At 42.1% G+C, this 20,605-nt stretch overlaps 1 protein-coding gene across 1 annotated transcript; it reads right to left on the bottom strand.

Annotated features, from left to right (window-relative positions):
- Positions 1-1,792: 1,792 nt before the first annotated feature.
- LOC138983021 (putative ferric-chelate reductase 1) lies at positions 1,793-14,393 on the bottom strand. The gene is made up of 8 exons (XM_070356421.1): positions 14,246-14,393; positions 13,714-13,868; positions 9,603-9,694; positions 8,192-8,285; positions 6,771-6,995; positions 5,464-5,559; positions 4,029-4,191; positions 1,793-2,545 (listed from the first exon to the last, which is right to left on the bottom strand). The coding sequence occupies exons 1-8, from the start codon at positions 14,382-14,384 to the stop codon at positions 2,385-2,387; spliced, it is 1,125 nt and encodes a 374-aa protein (XP_070212522.1). The 5' UTR covers positions 14,385-14,393; the 3' UTR covers positions 1,793-2,384.
- Positions 14,394-20,605: the final 6,212 nt, after the last annotated feature.

Raw genomic sequence — 20,605 nt, forward strand, 5'->3', positions numbered from 1 at the left:
GGAGTCCCTGTATGAAAAGCGTGTGGTGAGAAAGAGTAGGCGGATAGCTTCAGATAGGTCCCATGTCCTAGCCCACCTCTATGAACTCCTTCCCTCTGGCCGTAGACTTCGCACGCACAAAACTAGGACACTCAGGCTGCAAAACAGCTTCATCCCCAAATCCATCACCCTTAGCAACATGTAAACACATCCACATACCCGACTCAGCCCCTCTTCTGCCAGTGCAATCAGTAGTAATGTTTGTTTTTATGTACAACCGTATTGGTTTTATGTACAACCGTATATTTCCTGCGATATATTGTATGTTATGATATTTTGCAATGATGTTTAGCCATAGTTCGTTATACGCGTAGGTGTGCGAGAATATGTAAGCGCAGTGCTTTAAAGATGTCCATGTTATATAGTGCTATATGTTTTATGTAAAATCAATGTCTTGTTTGTATTATTGTTATGTACCACCCCTGAATTTCTCTATGAGATAATAAAGTATTCTTATTCTTTTGTGTGTGTTCTCAGGTGCATGCGTTTTTCTATACTTGCATGTATGTGTGTGTACAGGCAATGAACATTAGCTGTGCATGTGTCAAAAGTGTGTGGAAAAAGTTTGGACACTATGAAGGACATACTATTTTAGTTCTGGAACCGTGTCTGATTAGTGCTTGAATAATTATGGTGAAATGTATAGGTGAGCCCAGAAGCAGCCTTCTTTTGTTCATTTATTTTATTCCTGAATATGGCAGTAACAAATATGCGAATCCTCATTTTTATGTCTAAGAAAAGTTCACACAGAAGAAAGATCTTTTTAGATCATAGAAAATATTTTCGTAAACATGGAAAAAATGGAAAGTAAATAAAAGTAACAGGAAGCTTCTATCACCAATGTGCTATAAGGAAGTACATGTATCACATGAGTTGGTCATGAAGGTATATTTGCACAATTAACCTTTCTTATGGAAAAGAAAGAATGAATTCTCACACAATATTGCCCTTCAGTCATACCATCATGCGTGCAAGGGACATAACAAAAAAAGTAACATACCTCAAAAGTGCAGCTAACAATAGCGGCATACTTAGCATATTGCGACTCACATGGTAGCGTTCAGGGGCGGACCTAGTTGTGGATAAGGGGGGGGTTCCAAATTGGAGCAGGGGTCCAGGGGCCGCTTAGGCCCCGGTGGGGTCCATGGGCAAAGCCCTGGTGGGGGGGTCTGGGGGGCAAAGCCCCCCAGATGCTGAAGGAATTTTATTTTTTTAGGTCAATCGGAGGCCTCTCGTGGAAGATAACAAGGTAAAAAAACAAACGGATGGGGGGTGGGGGGGGGGGGTTCCGGGCACCCAGGAACCCCCCCCTAGGTCCGCCCCTGGGCGTTCATGTATTAACAAAACGAACTGAACACTAAAGTCAGACATTTATTTGATGGTGCTTGCAGTATTTGTTTCAGTCGAAAAACAGGGGAAGCAACAATCGGTCAAGTTGGATAATATGTTGCACAAACAAAAAGGTTTGTCGTGCTTTGTGTGTCATACATGCTTGCGTGTGTGTGTTTGAGAACAAGTCATACCGTTTAGATATGGTGTGTAGCCCTACAAAAAAAGTGGAATCAAACCTTATCAAGATGTGAAGATTTTCTGTTTTGAAAAATGATGATTGGAATGAACAGCTCGATCTAACTGCAGTGAAACTAAGATCTGGAATTATCATAAATAAATCGCATACAAAAAATAAAAAAATAAATAAAATAAATAAATCCCTGCGCTTAGAACTGTACCCACGGAATACGCGCGATATAAGCCTCATATTGATTGATTGATTGATTGCCTTTTGTGTAAGAAATGCAATTATCTGAAGGATCATAATAAAGTATTTCATGTCTCAAGATCTAAAGTGAACAAGAAGAAACCACTAAAAATACACAACTACGTGAATTAACAATGTCCAAATGTAGTTCATACAACAACACAAAAAAAGATGGCACAATATTACTGCTCTAGTCATTGTATGTTCACAGAACACTGAACATTTGTACTCTGTATAACATTTAATTAAAGTAGGGACAGTTTCTGGGGCTGTAATGATAAACATTAACATTTCGATGTCACGTGGAATTTGGCGAAATTCGCTTTAAACGGCTTTTCATGAGGACAAAACTGATTATTTTTATTATGAAAGTGTTTATATTCTTTTCTGGTATGGATAGAAAGATAAAAGAATGTTAAATCATGCATTGTCAATATTATTTTAGAGAAACAAATTCAAGGAGAATGGTTTACTTAAGTCTAAATCTCAAAAGCATCAAAATTGCCAAGAATCAAGTTACGCCAAGATTCCACGATGACATCGATTTTCAACTTTGAACAAGGGTTCAAACTGACGGCATAAGTTATCACCATGTCTTTAGCAGCAGAGATAATGCCACAAACAAAAGGCTGACAATGTTGCAGATGGCAGTTCTTGAAGCTGCGGAGGTTGGAACGATGACCTTCAGATCAATCATCTTTGATGAGATCGCTGGGGCATCACTATGCTTACCAATTACGTCAGTACCTGTGAAAGCAATTTGAAATCCAGTTTTAGAAGTGTAATATGTTTGTGTGCGTTTTTATATGTGTGAGTGTGTGTCTTTATGTGTGTGTGTGTGTGTGTGTGTGTGTGATGACAAATTCCTGCAAACCAGCAAACAAAACATGTATGTGAGCAGAAAAGAACAAGTCGCGTAAGGCAAAATTACTACATTTAGTCAAGCTGTGGAACTCACAGAATGAAACTGAACGTAGTCCGCCGCTAGTGCAAAAGGCAGTGAAAGTTACGAGCCTGTTTGGCGCGGTAGCGGTTGCGCTGTGCTTCATAGCACGCTTTACTGTACCTTTCTTCGTTTTAACTTTCTGAGCGTGTTTTTAATCCAAACATATCATATCTATATGTTTTTAGAATCAGGAACCAACAAGGAATAAGATGAAATTGTTTTTAAATCGATTTCGGAAAGTTAATTTTGATCATAATTTTTATATTTTTAAGTTTCAGAGCTTGATTTTAATCAAAATATAACATATTTATATGTTTTTGGAATCGGAACATGATAAAGAATAAGATGAACGTAAATTTGGATCGTTTTATAAAAAAATAGTTTTTACAATTTTCAGATTTGTAATGACCAAAGTCATCAATTAATTTTTAAGCCAACAAGCTGAAATGCAATACCGAAGTCCGGGCTTCGTCGAAGATTGCTTGGCCAAAATTTCAATCAATTTGATAAAAAAAAATGAGGGTGTGACAGTGCCGCCTCAACCTTTACAAAAAGCCGGATATGACGTCATCAAAGACATTTATCAAAAAAATGAAAAAAACGTCCGGGGATATCATTCCCAGGAACTCTCATGTAAAATTTCATAAAGATCGGTCCAGTAGTTCACTCTGAATCGCTCTATACACGCACAGACAGACAGACACACACACACATGTAACATACACCACCACTACCCTCGTCTCGATTCCCCCTCTATGTTAAAACATTTAGTCAAAACTTGACTAAATGTAAAAACACGCCAAGAAACAATGCTGTGAAACTTCAACCACAAACTGCAGTTTGCCATTCAGAAACAAAATCTGGTATCAGTGGAGCAAGCCGAGAGTGTTTGCATACATTTACAATTTCATGTGTGTGTGTTGATTAATAATTATATAAAAAAATAACTTTTCGTTTGCACATAACTGTTGAAAAAATATGTGTTACACCATTCATTAATACAAATTAACAAATTATTATTGCTTAAATCAATCAACTATAAAACTTGAAATAAAAATAAAATATTGCATTCAAATAACCCTTCCGGCAATACAAGTGTAAAATTCATTCAAATAAATGCAGAAATGAATACATAAACATAATAAATAATTGTACATTGTTAAATAATGTAATGTATGATTGAAAATAACGAAGAAGAAAAATATCCAAGTGCAATTAAATATCAAAATAAGTGTGCGAACATGAAATTTTTAAAATGCAGAATTCAAAGACAGAACAACTCACCGTCATGAACATGTCCCCAGGCAAGGAAGAGGTAAAACTCATTATTGAGATTAAAAGTCTTGCTACCACCGGTCTCAGTTACAATGGTCAGACTTGCCTCACAAGTGAACCGACAGTAGGCTTGACCATTCACCTGACCAACGGTCAAGTTGGAGATTCCCATCTGCGTTGAATGAAAACACAAGAATGTTTGTGTTACATTGGTAAACGGTTGCAATGCATGCATGGTCTGTTCATTTCTTTTTAAAGGGGGAAAATGTACAGCTAGAAATTCTGTCAAGGAAAATACGTTATGTAAATACACTTATGTCTGTCTGGGTGTCCATCTGTCTGTTCGTCTGTCTGTCTGTCTCTTGCTGGTTTTTTTTTCTCTCTTTCTGTCTCTGTCTCTCTTACTGCCCCCTCACTCTCTCTCCCACCTCTCTCTCTAATTCCCCTCTCTCTCTCTCTCGCCCTTTTTTCTATCCCTCACTCACTCTCTCACTGCCCCCAATCTCTCTCACTGCCCTGCTCTCTCTCTCTCTCTCTCTCTCTCTCTCTCTCTCTCTCTCTCTCTCTCTCTCTCTCTCTCTCTCTCTCTGTTCCCGGTTTCTCTCTCTTTATCTCTCTCTCTCTTTATATATTTCTCTCCCCATCTCCCTATGTCAAATTATCAGTCAGTCCAATTCAAAAGACACACTTATGTCAAGATTTAACTGCATTACAGATACTGATACAATCTAAGGCAGCACAAAAACAGTCACCTGCCAGGGGCGGATCAGTTCATTTTATGGGGGGGGGGGGGTGGTTCCCAAAGTATATTGTGAAGATATGGGTGTGAAGCACAGAGATATAGAATATCTGTGGTGTGAAGGCGCGAAGCTTGCTAGGGGGGTCCGGGGGCATGCTCCCCCGGAAAATGTTGAAAAAAAGGATGCAAAATGGTGCATTCTGAGGATGATCATTACCAGTTTCAGGCAGCAGATTTTGTCACTGATTAACAACACAAAAAAACAAAAAAAATTATTTTTATTTTTTGGCTGGGGGGGGGGGGGGGGGGGGGTCCGGAAACCCCAGAAACCCTCGTCCGCCCCTGCCTGCAGTATGAACATCGCTGTAATGCTGTAAGTTATCGCCGTAATGCTAAACCTACATCCACGATTAGCACACGAAAATAAAAATACAAAATGATACACGGGGGAGGAGGACGTAAAGGCTGATCGGGGCTTTGTGTCAAGATTCAACTGCATTAATAATAATAATAATAATAATGACAGCTTATAAAGCGCGAACCACAGGAATCTCTGCGCTTTACATATTATCTATGAATAAAGGCCATTATAAAAAAAATTAAAAAGTCTAGGACAACACAATAACCTAATTATACAAATAGTATTACCATCATCATGATTCGTATTCTTGGCAATTAGCAGACAAGAACTAATTAAATGCTTACCGTAAACTGTCTGTCGTTGTATTTACCTGGGTTGTACCCCACTTGTACAGATTCATGGCCCATGTTGGCCGTGCACGACACAGTTTGGTCATCACCCTGCACACACACACACCCACGCACACACACACCCACGCACACACACACACACACACACACACAATGTTTTATTCCATTTCATTTCATTTCTATTTAATTTTCCCAATTCTGGGAAATTTCGGGTCGCTTCCTCCTAGAGAAAATCCAGAGGCAAAAGTCGTACGTGCTACGAGTACTAGAATTATGCTTGCTTAGGTGCTTAGGGTATTGGGTGGCCGAGTGGTAACGCACTTGCGCTCGGAAGCGAGAGGTTGCGAGTTCAACCCTGGGTCAGGGCGTTAGCAATTTTTCCCCCCTTTCCTAACCTAGGTGGTGGGTTCAAGTGCTAGTCTTTCGGATGAGACGAAAAACCGAGGTCCCTTTGTGTACACTACATTGGGGTGTGCACGTTAAAGATCCCACGACTGACAAAAGGGTCTTTCCTGGCAAAATTGTATAGGCATAGATAAAAATGTCCACCAAAATACCCGTGTGACTTGGAATAATAGGCCGCGAAAAGTAGGATATGGGCCGAAATGGCTGCGATCTGCTGGCCGATGTGAATGCGTGATGTATTGTGTAAAAAAATTCCATCTCACACGGCATAAATAAATCCCTGCGGCTTGAATATGTGCGCAATATAAATTGCATAAAAAAAATTAAAAAATAAAATAAAATAAAAATCCCTGCGCTTAGAACTGTACCCACGGAATATGCGCGATATAAGCCTCATATTGATTGATTGATTGATTGACCTCTGGCAGAAAATCGAAAATTTCAACAATAAATTTTCATTTGATTAATATACTTACCCAACTCACATATAGGTTTTGTTTTGTTTTGGGAGTTACCTCCCCCTGTTACCAGAGTCTGTACTTCAATGTCTAAGCATCAAACGGAAGTTAATGCTATATATGTGAGTTGGAGTAAGAATATGTGATTTAATCGAGGTCCTTCACAGTACATGCCGCGTATGAGGGTGGGACATAGATACCGTCTGTGTGTCGGTATAATATAAGGTTAACCCGTGTCCGTCCCTGCCTGAATTCGGACCTGTGACCCGGACCGAGGATCACAAGTTCAGTGCTCTACCAAATGAGCGACCATAACCCTAACTGAGAAAATGTAATAACCAATAAGTAAATAATAAAACAGAAAAAGTCCCTTGTTTTGTTTTTTTTCTTCTCGTTTTTTTTTTATCTCCAAAACGAACAAAACCGTGACTTTCTTACCATCATTTTATCCCCAGAGAAACCGACAGAGATGTAGTTGTCTTGTCCTTTCACCGCCATCTCCACTTCAAAGAGGTTGCCCTGCTTCTTGTAGGATATGGCAGCCTGGCAGTCGGTACCGTCGCAGGAAGTCTTCCCTGACTCTGGCACCAGCCAGCAGCCCTTGGACTCGCCACATGCCGTCCACATTGGGGAGAGACTGGTGGGTACGGTCACTTTGGGTACCTGGTGTATGCAGTGGTCAAACACAAAATATGTCAGATTTTGGGAACACAACCGACCCGCCATCGTTTCTGTCCGGGCTCAATGTCAGTGTTTAAAAGAGAAAGTTTGACTTTGAATATTACACGTGAGTTCAAGAGCTAGGGGATCAGTATCGACTCGTCGGTTTTCCGAATTTCTCTGTTCGTATTTGCAGGGACCTATATATAGGTCTATGGTATTTGTGTACTGTGTGTTCTGTCGATCTCACTGTCCAGACGGAGGTAATTTAAGTTGATAACTGACCCTATGTTCAGTTCATATCAATTTGGAAACCAAACTCAAATAACATTAATTTCAAGTGTTACGCCGACATTATGTTGGCACTCCAGTTCCGAAATGCATTGACCAATAGCCGAAAAGCGCTGAAGTCATTTCACAAAAGAATACCAAACGGTTTTGGAGATTTTGAAGATTCAGTTTGGGACCATGACGCCACATGGCCGGTGTAACACAAAATGTTTACTCCACGAAAAATTGACTCCGCCGAGTACCCCTGTCGTACGAGAAAAGAACTCCCCAAGGCACGACAAAATTACTCCCTCTACGAAATTTTTACTCCCCATTCTTTTTACTTTCAGTACAAATCTCGTACGCGAAAATGGGATGCAGGCGAAGAGATAATACCAATATGTGGTCTCGCGCAAACAAATGTCGCGCTACTCCCCCCCTCCACCCCTTCCACACCAGGACTGACAAGGGACAAGGGAGTAAAAGTTTCGTACACCTGGCGCGGGCAGTTGAATTGCTGATGTTAGGATGGAGTAATTTGTTCGTTATTTATTCGTCAGGCGAGTAACATTTTTGTACGAAATGTTTTCTATGAACACACCTGTCCTGGGGAGTAATTTTGTCGTGTTATGGGGGAGTAGTTTTTTCGTAAAGGGAGTAAACTTTTCGTAAGAAATTTTTACTCCAGAGTAAAACATCTCGTGGGAGTAATTTTTTCGTGTTACACCGGTTTATTGTAGAAAGAGAAACAAGCGGTTAAAAACGGGCGTCGACAAAGCCAATGAAGGACAATAGGAACTTGTAAGATCACTCGCCTGTGCAAAGATTTGATGATGATTTTCAATCAGTGTTGACGTACATTTCGTCATTTGTATTTGCAGCAAGTCTTGCTGACGTTAGAATCGAATGATATATAATGTGAGACAAACCATGTGTTCTGGCGCGACAACGTCTCCTCCAGCGGCCTGCAGAGATGTTGGAATTCTGTGCCAGAACATCAGCTTATGTTGCACCACAGTCAAGCTGCAAAGGACGCACCCACATCAGTTTTATGCGAATCAAGAGTTGTGCTGAATTTTCGAAATGATAATGAAAAGTGTAGTAATAAAAAGAAGCACCTTTATTATAGCAAAATTCCCAAAATGAACTGAGCAAAACAATTATTGCGGCAAAATTGTCGCACCCCAGCTGAAGCATTGATTCCAATGTCATTTCATTCGGACTTTCTATGCCATTTATGGCATTCCGCTTGGCTATCTGGCACTGTTTTCAGATTAAAGATTTCTTTTACATGGATCACGTGACCAAAATAAGGGTACCTCCAAAACCGACCTGACAAAAATTGACGTATTTAAGGTACTAATGAAATATCGACAAAAAATCATAATAGCCAAAACATGTAATTTTTTTCATATGTCGAGAAAGGCAAATTATTATCTACCCTGAACAGATTTTTATTTTAAGCTGGCTTGCGTATGTCTGAAGGGTATCATGAAAAAAAGCTCCATATTCTAGCCATGACTCGGTGGATTGCTTTGAAACTTTTGGGATAGTATTCCTACATACCAGACGTATTTCGGAGTGTTATAGGAGTTTATTCAGATGTTATGCAATGTTCCGGTAAAGAGTTTAAAAAAACCCGTCATAGGATTGTTGGCTAACATTAAAAAACAAGAAATTCCTCCGAGGTAGGAAAAACACCCCCATCCTTACCATTCTCACTGCCACCAACTGAGAAGGTTATTTCCCTTTGACCATTAATATGTCCCTCTATAAGTCCTTGTAGAATCTTAATCCACCAATAACTCCCTAACCGTGTGTTTGACTGGTCCCAATTTTTGTAAGGACCGTCTCAGGAATGTATAGAACCTGTTCACCAAGTTTGGTGACGATCGGTCCGTTCATTCTTGAGATCTATATGCGAACACAAACACACAAACAAACAAACAAACACATCGACCGAATCCTATACACACCCCTATACCGGGGGTGTAAAAAAAAGCATGAGTTTGCATACAGACATACATACCCAATGATTGATACGGATTCTGCCATTTGAGTATGAACGCGGGTGCAAATTTGCTAGTTCTGTAAATACGATTGATAATTTTTAGGATGATTGCCGTGCTACACCAATTTGTCTCATGTGTTTACAGCAAAACATAAAACACACACAATATGGCCCTGTAATTGCGTGTAAGTGCCTGTTTGTATGCGTTCGTCCCCGTGTATGTCTGCTTATGTGGTGAGATTGTGTATGTGCCTGTGTGTTTGTATAGGGATGGGGTGGAGTGGGGTGTAGAGAAGTGTGTGGATAGCTGTCATCTTATCACCACTAACAAGAACTCCAGATCTCCCAGGTTGGAGTTTGGTGCTGTCCAGGTGGCGGTCATCTTCGTCTTGTTGAAGTTGTCTTTGTGTGCCCACATTTTCTGTTGACAAAGAATTGATGGGCACGCTGTTAATGTTGGAGTTATCTTTCTGTGCCCACATTTTCTGTTGACAAAGAATTAATGGACACATGTTAATTTTGGAGATGTCCTATATGTCCCCAAATTGTCTTTTCACCAATAATTTATGGGCACGCTGTTGACTTTGGAGTTGTACCTTGCGTGCCCACATTTTCTGTTGACAAAGAATTTATAGGCACAATGTTAATTTTGGAGATGTCCTATACGTCCCCAAATTGTCTTTTCACAAATAATTTATGGGCACGCTGTGGACTTTGAAGTTGTACCTTGTGTGCCCATATTTTCTGTTGACAAAGAATTTATGTGCACGCTGTTAATGTTTGCGATGTCCTTGCGTGCCAAGCCCAACATTTTCTGTTGACAAAGATGTATGGGCACAATGTTAATGTTTGTGATGTCCTTGCGTGCCCACATTTTCTGTTGACAAAGAGTTTATGTGCACGCTGTTAATGTTTGCGATGTTCTTGCTTGCCAATATTTTCTGTTGACAAAGATGTATGGGCACAATGTTAATGTTTGTGATGTCCTTGCGTGCCCACATTTTCTGTTGACAAAGAGTTTATGTGCACGCTGTTAATGTTTGCGATGTTCTTGCTTGCCAATATTTTCTGTTGACAAAGATGTATGGGCACAATGTTAATGTTTGTGATGTCCTTGCGTGCCCACATTTTCTGTTGACAAAGAGTTTATGTGCACGCTGTTAATGTTTGCGATGTTCTTGCTTGCCAATATTTTCTGTTGACAAAGATGTATGGGCACAATGTTAATGTTTGTGATGTCCTTGCGTGCCCACATTTTCTGTTGACAAAGAGTTTATGTGCGCGCTGTTAATGTTTGCGATGTTCTTGCTTGCCAATATTTTCTGTTGACAAAGATGTATGGGCACAATGTTAATGTTTGTGATGTCCTTGCGTGCCCACATTTTCTGTTGACAAAGAGTTTATGTGCACGCTGTTAATGTTTGCGATGTTCTTGCTTGCCAATATTTTCTGTTGACAAAGATGTATGGGCACAATGTTAATGTTTGTGATGTCCTTGCTTGCCAATATTTTCTGTTGACAAAGATGTATGGGCACAATGTTAATGTTTGCGATGTTCTTGCTTGCCAATATTTTCTGTTGACAAAGATGTATGGGCACAATGTTAATGTTTGCGATGTTCTTGCTTGCCAATATTTTCTGTTGACAAAGATGTATGGGCACAATGCTAATGTTTGCGATGTTCTTGCTTGCCAATATTTTCTGTTGACAAAGATGTATGGGCACAATGTTAATGTTTGCGATGTTCTTGCTTGCCAATATTTTCTGTTGACAAAGATGTATGGGCACAATGTTAATGTTTGCGCTGTTCCTGCTTGCCAATATTTTCTGTTGACAAAGATCAGACATGGGATTCTTCCGTAAAATTACGGAATTCCGTAAATTTTTAGGCTCCAGGGATCATTCTTGAGATTCGTGCAAATCCGCTGAGAAAATGTTGGGGTATATGTAGGTAAAGACCCAAGTTTTTCGGCCGGTCCGCTGATCGCGACGCTCCATTCCATACTATTCTTGAACGGTTGGTTCCTAAAACGGTCAGACTGTTGCTGGTCGATCCGTATGGGAACGCGCTCTGTGTCTTTGTCTCCTACAGTCACCGTTTCAACGTAGCTATCGGGGATTCAGTATAAGCTAAAGCATACCGTATGAGAATGATTCGGCGTCATTTTTACATCGCTTCGAGCCACTTGCCAAAATGATGAGGAAGCTAAAGCGAGACGAAACCGTTCTATCCCGGGAAATTGACCAGCAGAAGTACAAGAAAAATCTCTGGAGATTCGACTGGCTCGATGAAGTTGTATCATTGAGCTGGAAATACGAGAAAGGCCAGAAGACACAAGACGTGAAACTGAAAGTTGGCGATGCTTTTGCTAAAATCAACTTGCCGGGAAAAGCTTAGTGCACTTTGTGCAACGATGTTAATGTTATCAACTACGGTTCCAATGGAAAGACTGCCCTCAAAAGCCACTTGAAAAGCAACAAGCACCTGACTATCCTGAAAACCCAGTCGTGTAATCAGTCACTGGGGTCGTTTGGCACCGACAAGGTAAGAACATTGAAACCACACCGTCACACGCCCCCCCCCCCCCCCCCATCCCCGCCTCTCTCTCTCTCTCTCTCTCTCTCTCTCTCTCTCTCTTTCTCCTCCTTATTTTGAGTCTTAGCGTAAAATTAATTTGAGAAACATGGGAAGGAAGAGAAAGGGAGGGGGGGGGGGGCTATGATTAAGCTGAAATATGCATTTCAGGGCCATTTTTGTGTGTCTAAAATACTAAAAACCTTCAGCTTCTGGGGGCTTCGCCCCCAGACCCCGACCAGGGGCGTTGCCCCTGGACCCTACTGGGGGCCTTCTGCGGCCCCCAGACCCCCACTTTTTTTTTCCTTAATTATCACTTTTTCTGAATCCCATGTCTGAAAGATGTATGGGCACAATGTTAATGTTTGCGATGTTCTTGCTTGCCAATATTTTCTGTTGACAAAGATGTATGGGCACAATGTTAATGTTTGCGCCGCCATTGTGTGCCCATGCATGCACGTTAACTGTTGACAAAGAGTGTATCGGCATGTTGTAAATGTCACATTAATCTGGAACATTTGGAATATACCCCAGTACATATTATTAGACAGTCAGGAAGACAGAAAGACAGACAACCAATCGCTGAGACAGAGCGAAAGAGAACACACAAAAACACGTACGTTCTTCTTTTTGTCTCCGTTAGTAAACATGACATTGTGAAGAGTTCGAAAAAAAGACAGGTTAGTTGGTGGAACAATAGACACAATATGAAAGCCATTACGTCCTCGCTTTATAGATCAGTAAGGTGGAGAAAACAGACACAATTGAAATCAAAGGGTAAACACTTTGCTTCGGATGTTCCCTTTTTGCTTCATTCTGCTTCTTGGCTTCGTTGAAAGAGCACTGCCAAAATCCGAAGCTGTAATCGTTCCGAATCTGACATTATGTTTTGTCTGTTCCGTCCACTCCAAAGATCGATAAATGGAATGGAGGTCCTTTATATATGAACGTTTCGTTTTGTCTAGCATTAAAGCCTTAAAGGCACAGTCCTTCCCCTGAAAACAGTTCTGCTCTTGACCTCAGATCTTCCCAGGCTTTAAAATGGGATAAAACCATCGGTCAATGAAGTAGTTTCTTAAATGTCACAAAGAATTGATTCATAAAACAAATCACCAGTCTGCACAGAAAGCAGTCTTGCCGCAGGCTGATGTTTCTTTCTTTCTTTATTTGGTGTTTAACGTCGTTTTCCGCAACCACGAAGGGTTATATCGCGACGGGGAAAGGGGGGGGGGGTGGGGGATGGGATAGAGCCACTTGTTAATTGTTTCTTGTTCACAAAAGCACTAATCAAAAATTTGCTCCAGGGGCCTGCAACGCAGTACAATATATGACCTCACTGGGAGAATGCAAGCCTCCAGCACAAAGGACGCAACACCTCTTACATACTGCTTGACTAAAATCTTTACAAACATTGACTATATTCAAAACAAGAAACACTTAACAAGGGTAAAAGGAGAAACAGAATCCATTAGTCGCCTCTTACGACATGCTGGGGAGCATCGGGTAAATCTTCCCCCTAACCCGCGGGGGGCAGGCTGATGTGGTTTGGTATGTGTCCAAGTGGAGGGATGGCCTTATCCCGTGTGAAATCCTGGCCAGGTCAGGCGGCGTGTCAAATCGTTAACACGGGAAGGAGGGAGCCTTTAAGCGTTCCATTAAATAACCTTTCTAGAGAGAGAGAGAGTACAGACAGACAGACAGACAGAGACAGAGAGACATAGACAGAGACAGACAGAGAGACACAGACATACTGACTGACTGGCAGACAGACATACAGACAGGCAGACATAGATCCAGCTAGCCTGCAGGTTATAGAGACAGGGACAGAACAAAAGTTCTGCCGTCTGTTTAATAGCCTGACATACCCCAGGCTGTCCCAAACAAGAGATGACTTGACTCCGCGAAGCATTCGATGGTGTGAACATTCCGATGAACTCTTCTGTGTTGCCCGAGCTTTCCACCCTGTGTGCTGTCACTTGGAACCCGACGAAGATTGAATTCCCGTTCCCCTCGACCTCCACTGCATGATACAAATATATATAACTACAGCCGGCATTGTCCATTGGGAATCGTTACTGATTTTCCCCATCCACTTTATCTTTGTCGTCAGATTCGGTGTTATTTTATGCGTCATCGCCAGCTACAAATAACGACATGGTTATGGTTGTAATTAGCCAGCCAACCTCCCTACCCCCCCCCCCCCCCCACCCCCTGTGTGTGTGTGTGTGTGTGTGTCACGGTGTGTGTGTGTGTGTGTGTGTGTATGTGTTTGTTCGTGTCCGTGCGTGCGTGCGTACGCGTGCTTGTGTGTGCGTGTGACTCTTACAACATTCGATTTCATTCCAGTCTGGATGCCGACCTTAATTTACCAGTATTCTTACCACTGTATCAACTGACCTGTAATATTCTGTCCCGGAGCATAGGTTTCCTGTGAGAGTGTCAGCATGAAGGGCGACTGTCCTGTCTGTCTCTCCACGCCGTGTTTGGGAAACAAGGTCATGCACGTGCTGGGTGGAGGGCCATTTGGGTAACACATGCCACTATTCAGGGCTGCAAGAGAGAGACATGATTGATTGATTGATTGAGTGATTGATTGATTGCTTGCTTTCTAAACAAGGTCATGCACGTGCTGGCTGGATGGCCTTGTGGGTAGCACGTGCCGCTATTCAGTGCTGCAAGACAGAGACAGGATTGATTGATTGATGGATGGGGTGATTGGTTGGTTGGTTGATTGGTTTATTGATTGGTTGATTGATGGATTGATTGATTGATTGATTGCTTTGGAAACAAGGTCATGCGCGTCAGTGCTGGCTAGAGGGCATTGCGCGTAGCACGTGCCGCTATTGACGGCTGCAAGACAGAGACAGGATTGATTGATTGATAGATTAATTGATTGATTGAGATTTTTAGAGCTAACTCAATAGCCCTACAAAAAAACTGCCATGGGTACGTAAAGGTTCCCAAGAGCAAACAAGGAGACAGCATCAGCCACACCCCATCACAAACAGAATTCTACAATCCACCGGTGTTGACTTTTAAAGGCCAACAACTCGGGTGCAGAGTCTGCTGTGAAAGGAGCGGTAGCCTCCCCTGTCACACTACAAAAACTGCCATGGGTACGCAAAGGTTCCCAAGAGCATACAAGGAGACAACAGCAGCCAGACCCCGTCACAAACAGAATTCTACAATCCACCGGTGTTGACTTTTAAAGGCCAACAACTCGGGTGCAGAGTCTGCTGTGAAAGGAGCGGTAGCCTCCCCTGTCACACTACAAAAACTGCTATGGGTACGTAAAGGTTCCCAAGAGCAAACAAGGAGACAGCATCAGCCACACCCCATCACAAGCAGAACGCTACAATTGACAGGCACGTGTTTAGCAGCCGACGTAGACGAAAATAGCCCTCGCTCTTCGCCGGCAGACAACTCTGCAGAGGCTGCTGTGAAGGGAGACTATACTGCGTCACCCTGCCACACCTACTAATGTCGTGGCGCTATTCGTTTATGCAAGACGAACATATTCAAATGAAGTCAGTGTGTCGTGAATAGAAGTGTTTACCTACTTATTTCGGGAATCATCTATGACCATTTGTGGGTGAAAGACAGCTTGATTCAAGTGCAGTAGGTGTAACGTAGATAGTAGTGCGCCCCTACCTATTTCGGAAAATGTAGGCCACTGTGCGCTGGTGCAAGACAGATAAGATAAGATAAGATACCATACCATACGATAAGATAAGATAAGAAAGAGATGATACGATACGAAACGATAAGATAAAATACGAAACGATAAGATAAGATAAGATAAAACCTTAAATTTAGGAGGGTCATGTTATAAGCATAAAGCGGTTGCACAAAGTCTGCATACATGTTGTGGTACGAGGGAAAAAAAAAAAAAAAAAAAAAAAAAAAAAAAAAAAAAAGATACACATAGTTTAATATGGGGAACCTTAAGTGGTTGTGGTACTTACCCACACCCACATAAAAAAAATTAAAAAAAAAAAAAAAAATGGGGCACAGGTCCGGGAACCTTCCCCCTTCCATGGACACGGCTCAACTGGCAGGTTGCCAGGTTCCGTGCCTGTCCAGAGGCTAGGCTCGACCGGCCTGTGCAAGATAGAGGGTCGGGAACCCTGTCCTTTCCAGGGCCAAGGCTCTACCAACAGACCTCTGGGTTCCTTGTCCTTTCGACGGTTGGCAGCAGGAGGGAGGATTGGGGGGAGGTCCTTCTAAGGTCTGAACTGGATCTGGCTGGGCCTATGCCTCCAGCAACCTCAGAGCCATTTGGCCACAGACGATTTCAGGAATGGGGGTGGGCCTGACAGGATGGGGTGTTTGGGGGTATCCTTCGAAAGTCTGAACTGGTTCTGGCTGGGCCTGCATCTCCAGCATCCTCAGAACCATTTGGCAACAGACGATTTCAGGATGGAACGGGTCAAGGTTCTCATCGGTATCAGGCCGAGGGACTGATGAGGTCGGAGGAAGTCGTGTAGACTTAGTCCGTGGGAAGTCCTGTACTGGGAGAGTGTTGCCATCTCCGGGGTCAGAGGTTGGCAACCTGCGAAGAGGTTCCCCATATTAAACTATGTGTATCTATGTTTATATCAATAGTAAATGTCTATGTGTTTATTGTTAGTAAATGTTCTACGTTACATGTATTATGAGTGTATCTTAGGTCTACATATTAATCTAGCTGGATGATCTCGGCATAGCACATCTTACTTCATTAAGCTACAAACTATTTGCTATTACTATTATTATTGCTATTATTATTATTATTATTATTATGAACCAACCACTTCCTTCGCTGCACCTGCCCACCTGCCGTGTTTTCCGCCGACGGGGCCGAAATCGCGTGTGGCCCGTGCACTTGTAAGTTATTCCTTACTCTTTAATTATTTACTATTATTATTATTATTGTTATTACTATTATTTTTATTATGAACAAATCATTTCCTTCGCTGCACTCGCCCACCTGCCGTGTTTCCGCCGGCGGGGCCGAGGTCGCGTGTGTCCCGTGCGCTAGGCTTATAGTTAATGCCACGTTACATTCATATATTCCATGTGTCACCTTAGGTGTATATGTAGAGGTTACATGCCGAGTCTCAGTGATTATCAAAAATAATGGTCGAAGTTAGCGGATCATGAAAAATGCGAGCTTTAGCGAGCTTTTTCATGACCGCGAACTGAGACCATTATTTTTTATAATCACTGAGACGAGGTGTGTAACCTCTTTATTCCTCCTTTCTTCAGTTATTCAAAGAAAAGAGGAGTTTTTTTTGCGAAAGTTTGATCGAATCCTATTCTCTCAACCAGTCAACCTGCGCAGGCGATCGATTAATGCGCGGTTGTATAGTTCCGTGCAAATCATTCCATTCTGTTAACACTTCTTGTCAGTTTTCCTATTTTGGGCTAAAATCAAGTACACAGATATGCTGTTATTCTGCTGTGGCGGCAAAGGCAGATATTGTGTGTTCTGTATATGTTTTGGTATCGCTTAGAATAATGTTTTTTCGTCAAATGGGACTAGCAGACGAACTTTTGCACCCGTGTTCCAACGTTAAAAACTGTATGAAGTTCAGTTTTCTGGGGAAAATAGTGTATGAAACCCCTTTATGTTGTTTAAATTGATGAGATGTGTGCATTTGGTTGCGTGTGATCTGTTTATTAAATGAAATATTGTTGAAAACTCACCGTCGGATTGCAACCTGTTGTCGAAGGAACTGAGTGAAAAGAAGGGGAACTACTCTTGTCGCTAGACAAAGTATGAGTTACTTGCCTTGTGATGAACGGCTTGAGCACTGCAGATGAGATTCAGAAAACAACCGAACTCATGGATTTTATATGGAGATTCATGTGTTCAGGCCTGTAGTTGTTAATTTAAATGCGGTATGTTTGTATTGTTTGCTCCAGAGATGTTTACTTCGTACATTAGAGCGTTCGGAACTTTTCAGTCGCAAAAAGTAGTACCGAAACAGAACAACCTCTCAACCCATTGCACTATCGAGGATTCAGGCTGTTGCTGGGTCGTTATTTGTTTGGTTGCTGGGTCATTATCGAAAAATAACTACCCCTACAAGTTTACAGAGGTAAAGAAGCAGAGGGGGGAATACATTAGATTAGACAGCCAGCCTCTGCCTACCATATCTGAGACGTCCGTCTCTTTTGGGAGGAGGAGGGCGGCCTTTGTAGCTGTGCGAGAGTATGCGAACGACTGTGTATGACAGTGTAAATAGCCTATCCTCTTTTTCTCACCCCCACCCCAGAGGGGGTTACAGAGACACATCTCTGGCCTCCTCACCTGATCCCCTTCCCATGCCTCTGTAGACAGAGGGTGCCATAAAGGCGTTGATGAATAAACCGACATAAAGTCGCAGCCCTGTACATATGTTTTTAACCGGCCAGTATAGGTCCTAGGGAGGACCGGGTTTGCTTTTCGCCAGTTGACTAGCCGCCGAATCCACAAGTACGTAGAGGGTGCCTCGGCTTCTCCACCACGACCCTCCTTGGTCTGACACTCACTCCTTTGCCATGATCAGTCGGATGCCACTTTTCACAATTTTATTCTAAAGTACCAACAAATCAAATCAATTCCCTTCCGGAATAGCAACGTTCCACGTTTCTTGAATACAAAAGCATTTCTGCCTCGGAATGAAAGAATAAATCTCTACAATCGTGTATCTCCTGCAAGGAATTGATTTTAAATCCTGTTCTTCCAGCATTTCCATTACGGAAAGTAAAAGTTTTTTTTTATTTTTTTATTTTTTTTTGGTTGCTCATCTTCACCCAGGCACACATCGTAGAGCTTCGGCTCTGATATCTTTGACCCAAATTGCTCTAAGCAGAGAGGTCGTTAAACTGTATTTTCGTCGTGCATACGTGTTGGAAGTATCATAATTCCCTTGTAGTTTGTTTTTGTGTTCGATGAAGGTTGAAAGCGTTGCTGTTGTTTCACGGAGGCTCTAAGTAACTCAGGCTGTTGTTGTTACACCCCCGGTATAGGGGTGTGTATAGGATTCGGTCGATGTGTTTGTTTGTGTGTTTGTGTTCGCATATAGATCTCAAGAATGAACGGACCGATCGTCACCAAACTTGGTAAACAGGTTCTATACATTCCTGAGACGGTCCTTACAAAAATTGGGACCAGTCAAACACACGGTTAGGGAGTTATTGGTGGATTCAGATTCTACAAGGACTTATAGAGGGACATATTAATGGTCAAAGGGAAATAACCTTCTCAGTTGGTGGCAGTGAGAATGGTTATTTCCCTTTGACCAACGGGGGTGTTTTTCCTACCTCGGAGGAATTTCTTGTTATGATAGTGATAGGGGTTGTAGTTCTTGAGTGTTTCTTCTGAGTGGCGTATGTCGTTGGGGCTGTTGTCGCTGTAATGTATACATTTTCAATCATATTAAAATCTCGGGACTGGGATGGTCAAGAACGACTCCTCATTTGGCTATCTGTCTTCTCGTCACGGCTGTGTTTATGCACATGATAGAGAGTGCAGCAACGTGGAACATAATGATATAGTCATTGGTTTCGAATTTTTGCATCCGACAGGACATAAACTGCTGTTTTTGCATTCAACAATCTCGTTTTCAACCAATACATTCAAAATTGCTATATGACCTAGTGCAGTGGGGAGATGGTTTTATCCCCTGTAAAACCCTGCCTGGCCAAATATGAGACAGTGAGCCGGGAAGGGTTTTTTCTTTCAATGTAAATCGTTTCAACGGCGTGTGCCCGTAACCGAAATCAAAAGAAATCGTTGCAGATTGCTGCTTGTCATTCATGGACAATATCTCTTCAAAGCGTTTATTTGCATAGATCCCGTTGGGCACTGCTTCTCGCGTTATATGCCTTACTGAATGAGCGTATGGGGTCATTTAGTAGTACGTGTCGTGAGAACGGAACGCTAAACATCCCTAAGTTCCGGGAAGCACAGACGATTGACCCCAAGCCACGGTTCTTCTCGTGACTGAAATAGTTTCGGCTCACCATCTTAGATTTGGCCTCTGCTTGATCACATATTCAAAATCAACAACTGGGCAGACTGGGAATTTTTCGATGAAGTTATTTCTAAAATGACACAAGTTAGGGTCAGTCTGAAAAGCTTATAATCCATCCCCAAATTGTAATATATGCATAGAAAGCAGCCAGGATGTTGGTTTTTAGCATGTGTCCAAGTGGAGGATAGCTTCACCCAATCTAAACAAAGCCTGGGAACAACTGTTTGCACGGTAAGGACAGTGCCTTTAAATCGATGACGCACAGGGGCACACACACACAAGACACTAAGACAGTCTTGATTGGTGGAAGTAGACACTTAGCCGGGAAGCAGCTGTGACAGCCTTGCCAAGATGACAAGAATGTTGAAGTAAAGCTATAACCACTCGGTAGTTGTAGTCTGGTACACTGTCGGGATTAATAGTTTAACTGAGTACACGCGCGTGGAACATGTTTGAGTGAATGGCAAACCCTCCTTCCGGTCTTAATCGGCATCACATCAGTAAATCGCCAACGATCTGTACAGGCTTTTACTTCAGCAACAAAAATATAACTGTGCGCAGTTGATTCTGGGTATGTCTCCAAGTGGAAGAATGCTCTTATCCAATGTAAAAGCCTGAACAGATTCGTGTAGGTGTACACAATCGTAATACGAGCATGCCCTATGTGTGATCTGGACGGAGGCTTTCAAGTCTGGAAGCTGTATCTCTTTTAAAAACTCAGTTAATGATGTTACACATACATGTGGAAACGTGA

This window comes from Littorina saxatilis, linkage group LG12 (genome assembly GCF_037325665.1).
Source record: "Littorina saxatilis isolate snail1 linkage group LG12, US_GU_Lsax_2.0, whole genome shotgun sequence".
NCBI lineage: Eukaryota > Metazoa > Mollusca > Gastropoda > Littorinimorpha > Littorinidae > Littorina > Littorina saxatilis.